General features: G+C 56.2%; 1 protein-coding gene across 2 annotated transcripts; it reads right to left on the reverse strand.

Annotated features, from left to right (window-relative positions):
- Positions 1–197: 197 nt before the first annotated feature.
- Positions 198–4,409, reverse strand: PCDH8 (protocadherin 8). 2 transcript variants are annotated; one of them, XM_026856729.1, is made up of 3 exons: positions 2,048–4,409; positions 1,699–1,906; positions 198–1,228 (listed from the first exon to the last, which is right to left on the reverse strand). In XM_026856729.1, exons 1-3 carry the CDS (start codon positions 4,334–4,336, stop codon positions 855–857), a joined length of 2,871 nt encoding a protein of 956 aa, XP_026712530.1. In that variant the 5' UTR covers positions 4,337–4,409; the 3' UTR covers positions 198–854. The 2 variants fall into 2 exon arrangements, with proteins under 2 accessions (XP_026712530.1, XP_026712522.1); XM_026856721.1 differs by having other exon boundaries at positions 1,699–1,909.
- Between the last annotated feature and the right edge of the window lie 9 nt (positions 4,410–4,418).

Consider the following 4,418-nt stretch of genomic DNA (forward strand, 5'->3'; position numbering starts at 1 on the left):
CCTCCCTCCCACCCTGTAACCCATCATTAAAATCTCTAGAGCTAAACCTTCAGTGAAGTAGTGCTGGAGATGAAGGACAGCAGAGACTAAAAGTAGCATCATTCATGCTCCTCCCCACTGCATTTCTCCGCACAAAATACTTCTGTTGACCTGTAAAGACCTCTATGCTCTGAAGCATGAAATCCATGAAGAGATCGCTCTGACACATCACAAAACCTTTATTAGTGTTTATCAGTGACACAGATTACAGGAACCAAAGGCAATTAAATAACATTTAAGTTGACCACAGACTCAAGAAATACAAGTCACATTTGGCAAGGCAAACTTCTCAGTACACTGGGTTACTTAGGTTATTATTACACCGTGAAAGAGGAATTTCCCTTACAAGGTTCTACATATTCAGGATATTATTATTAATTATTATTGTGTCTTTCAGACAGTTCCTTTGGCAAGAATTCCCATTTTTTTAAGATTTTATTATATAAAAATATAACCAATTTTCATTATGTACAAACATTACATTACACAATGTACAGGTTAAAAACACTACAAAAAATGGCAGGCCATGAGTGAACTGAAAGAAAAAAAAAACCCTCAATGTAGAAAACATGAAAAAAAAATTAAATACTGCACATTTCATAAAAATTACATTAACTACAAACAATTTTTTTTGTTTGCAAATATCAAACAGTACTGACGTGATTGGAAATCTTTCCCAACAACTTCATTTTTAAGGCACATCTTGCATATTTACACGTACAACACCGGATCTTGTCAATAACTTAAAGGCTCTTGGGAGTGACCTAATTGTGTGCGCTCAGGGATGTGTGTACTCGGGCGGGGAGTGTGTCGGGCTACACTTTCTCAGCCGTGTCAGTCTGGGGGCCCAGGTATCTAGTTGAGGGGGATGGGTAGAGGGGCACCCCAATCTCCTGAAGATCAGGGAGCCGTGCGGGGCGTGGTGGAGAGAGGAGCGTGATTGTCCGGTCAAAGTCCCTGTGCAGCACTTTCTCGTAGACGCTCTGAAGCCCCACTGTTTTGGGCAGCTGGGCTTGGTAAAAGTTGTCCCTGCGAAGGGGATCCCTGGGCAAGGACGTGCTCTTGCAGAAGGTGGAGAGGGTTGCTGAAGGGTGGGGAGAGGGGTGAGGGTTGGCTCGGCCGCAGGAGGGGCTCCAGCAGCGGTCTGAGTGGCCCAGGATCTTGCACTCGGCTGTGCATGCCCACAGACCTAAAGAGAGAGAAAGGAGTAGAAACCTGTTGTTACTGCAGGAATAAATCCACACCATTCATAATCCTCAGAGTGATCAGTCACGGGATGATTCAATGCACTGACGGTGGGAGTTGGGAGGCAATACTCTACGGCACGACGAAAAAGCACACTTGGGAAGGTTATGTCATTTTGCTAGAGACACTCCTCACAGTCTTAACTTTAAGGGAAGCTTTTTGGGGAGGAAAAAAGCCCAACCCTACGGTACTTCAAGCATCTGCTAATTTGTTCTGCGCGCTCAGTGCAGAGACAAACCAGCACTAGCAGCCTGCTGTGAAGAGACCGCCAGCTTGAGCTACACTGCATCAGGTTTCCCCCTCCAGCTGCCCTGGCTAATCAGTGTGCCCCACGGATGGGTCCCTCTGTCCACCCTCCCATCCACCTGTTTGCCTGTCCAAGTGGCCAGTCAGGAGCAGGAGCTGAGCCCTTACCGTTCTGCATGTGCGTGATGAGATCTTTCTTCAGGGCATCTCCGCTGATATCCGAGTCACTGTCGTTAAAATCGCTGTCGCCCTTGCCACTGTCTTTGCCACTGAACTTCTCTGCCTCTCGGCCGGAGATGGTGTTGAACGAGTGTCCCTTCCAAATGGCCACGGGGGGAGCAGGCTCCTTGCTGTAGCTCGGAGCAGCTGTGAAACCCTGCCGGGGTGGGGGGATCAAAGGAGACACGAGAGAGGGAAGTGGTGAAGGATAAATCAACAACAGAACTGCACCTTTGCAATTCACATCCTCCGAGACACCACCCCACCCTCTGCCCCCCTTCCCCCAGCCGAACTTTACCTCCCCGCTCGGTCCTCTCAGCCTCTTCTGACCCTCATAAAGGCAAGTGCTGTCGCTGCTGCTCTCAGCGGTGGAGATCTCTTCAGCGGCTGGAGAAGGGTCAGGGCTGGTGAAAGAAGTTTTGCTGGGAAAGGTTCGTACCTCAAACACATTCCCCCTCTGGCTGCCCTCCTCCTGCCGGCCCTTTTCCAGGTGGGAGATGTCTATCTGCTCCTTCAAGGAGGTGTTGTTTTTGATCTCGTTCCCCTTCTTGCGCCTGTTGCAGGTGGTGGCAATGGTGATTATAGCCACCAGGAGGAGGGTGCAGCTGCCCGCCAGGACAATGATCACGATCAGAGGGATGTCCCACTGCAAAGCCTTTCCTTCCCAGGAGCTGGGCTTGGCTAGCTCCTGGATACTGGAAGGAGCAGTGGCGGTCACCAGGAAGTTGACTGTGGCGGTTGTGGCCAGGGGGGGTCTGCCGTTGTCTGTCACAGTGAGGATGACCTTGAAGAGTTGTCCCAGCTCTTCAGAGAGGTCGCCCCTCAGGACAATATCCCCAGTACTTGGGTTGATGGTGAAAAGGTCCTGATGGGGCTCTTCCAAGAAGGCAAAACTGAGCTCAGCATTGGCCCCATCATCTGCGTCTCGAGCTTTGATCTGAGCCACCACGGAGTCACGGGAGGTCTTGCTGGACACACCAATTTCCACCGTCCCATTGGTGAGCACTGGGTGGATGATGACAGGAGGATTGTCATTCTGGTCCACCATTCTCACTTTGACAAGGGTGCTGCTAGAGAGCTGTGGGGAGCCTCCATCTGTGGCCTGGATTCTCAGGTCCAGCTGCTTAAGGATCTCATAGTTGAACGTCCTGAGGGCATAGATGGCCCCAGTGGCAGGGTCCACTGAGACATAGGTGGAGATGGGGGCCCCCATGACCTGTGTCTCCAGGAGTCGGTAGGTGACCTTACCATTGTGACCAAGATCAGGGTCGCGGGCCACCACGGTGGTGATGTAGGCGCCCGGGGGGTTGTTCTCTGCCACAGCCACTTCGTAGAGGGGCTTGGCGAAGAGTGGCGCGTTGTCATTCTCATCACTCACCCGCACTGTGTACTGGCGGACGGTCTTGAAGGGCGGTGAGCCCAGGTCCTCGGCCACCACCGTAAGGTTGTACTCGGGGATGCGCTCGCGGTCCAGCGCTGCTGTGGTGACGATCATGTAGCTGTCCTCATAGGCACGCTGCAGGGCAAAGTGGTCGTGGCCACGGAGGCTGCAGCGCACCTGCCCATTGGCGCCCGAGTCACGATCCGAAGCACTGACAAGGGCTACAAAGCTCTCACTGGCCGCTGCCTCGCTGATGTAGGCCACGCCAGCAGCGCTGGCGGCACCACGGAGGGCGCTGATGCTGATGCGTGGTGCATTGTCATTGACATCGGTGAGGCGCACGACGACGGTGCAGGTGGCAGCACGTGGGCTGGCACCGCGGTCCTGGGCACGCACGTCCAGCTCGTAGGTGCGGGTGCGCTCATAGTCCACGGCAGCCTCCAGCGTGAGGCGGCCCGAGCGTGGGTCAAGGCGGAAGAGCCGCCGTGCCTCGGGGGGCACCTGGCTGCTGAAAGCATAGACCACCTCACCGTTGGGGCCCTCGTCGGGGTCGGCAGCGTCCAGGTCAAGCAGCAGGGACCCTGGCGGCGCATCCTCGGGCAGCTCCACTGTGACTGAGCCCTGGGCGAAGGCAGGGCTGTTGTCGTTGGCGTCGAGGACGCGGACATGCACGGTGGCCGTGCCCGAGCGTGCCGGGCTGCCGCCGTCCTTGGCCACCAGCTCCAGCGTGTAGGAGGGCTGGCGCTCGCGGTCCAGCTCCTGGAGCAGCACCAGGTCAGCGCAACGTGCCCCATCCGCCCGCGTCTGCGCCTCCACACCAAAATGGCTGTTGAGGGAGACCTGGAAGCTCTGGATGGAGTTGGAGCCCACGTCCTCGTCCACGGCCACCTCCAGCGGGAGGCGGGTGCCGGGCGCGGCACTCTCCGACACCTCCAGCGCCATCTGGGCACGGGGGAAGCGTGGCGCGTTGTCGTTGATGTCGCGCACCTCCAGCTCCACGTGCACCAGGCGGTAGCGCTCCCGCCAGCAGCTCACCACGTCGAAGGCCAGGACGCACTGGGGGGCCTGCCCGCACAGCCGCTCCCGGTCCAGCCCCGCTTCGCCGATGCTCAGCTGCCCGTCCTCCTCCCGCACCCGCACCAGCGAGCTGTTGCTGAACTGCCGCATCAGGCGGAAGCTCATCTCCCCCGGCGCCTTCACCGGCATCTCGTCGGCCAGCGTCCCGATCACCGTGCCCGGCGCGCCCTCCTCGTCGGTGCGGTACCTCACCGTCTTGCCCCGGGACCTG

The sequence above is a fragment of the Athene cunicularia genome, assembly GCF_003259725.1.
Source record: "Athene cunicularia isolate RWA chromosome 1 unlocalized genomic scaffold, athCun1 chr1_part1, whole genome shotgun sequence".
NCBI lineage: Eukaryota > Metazoa > Chordata > Aves > Strigiformes > Strigidae > Athene > Athene cunicularia.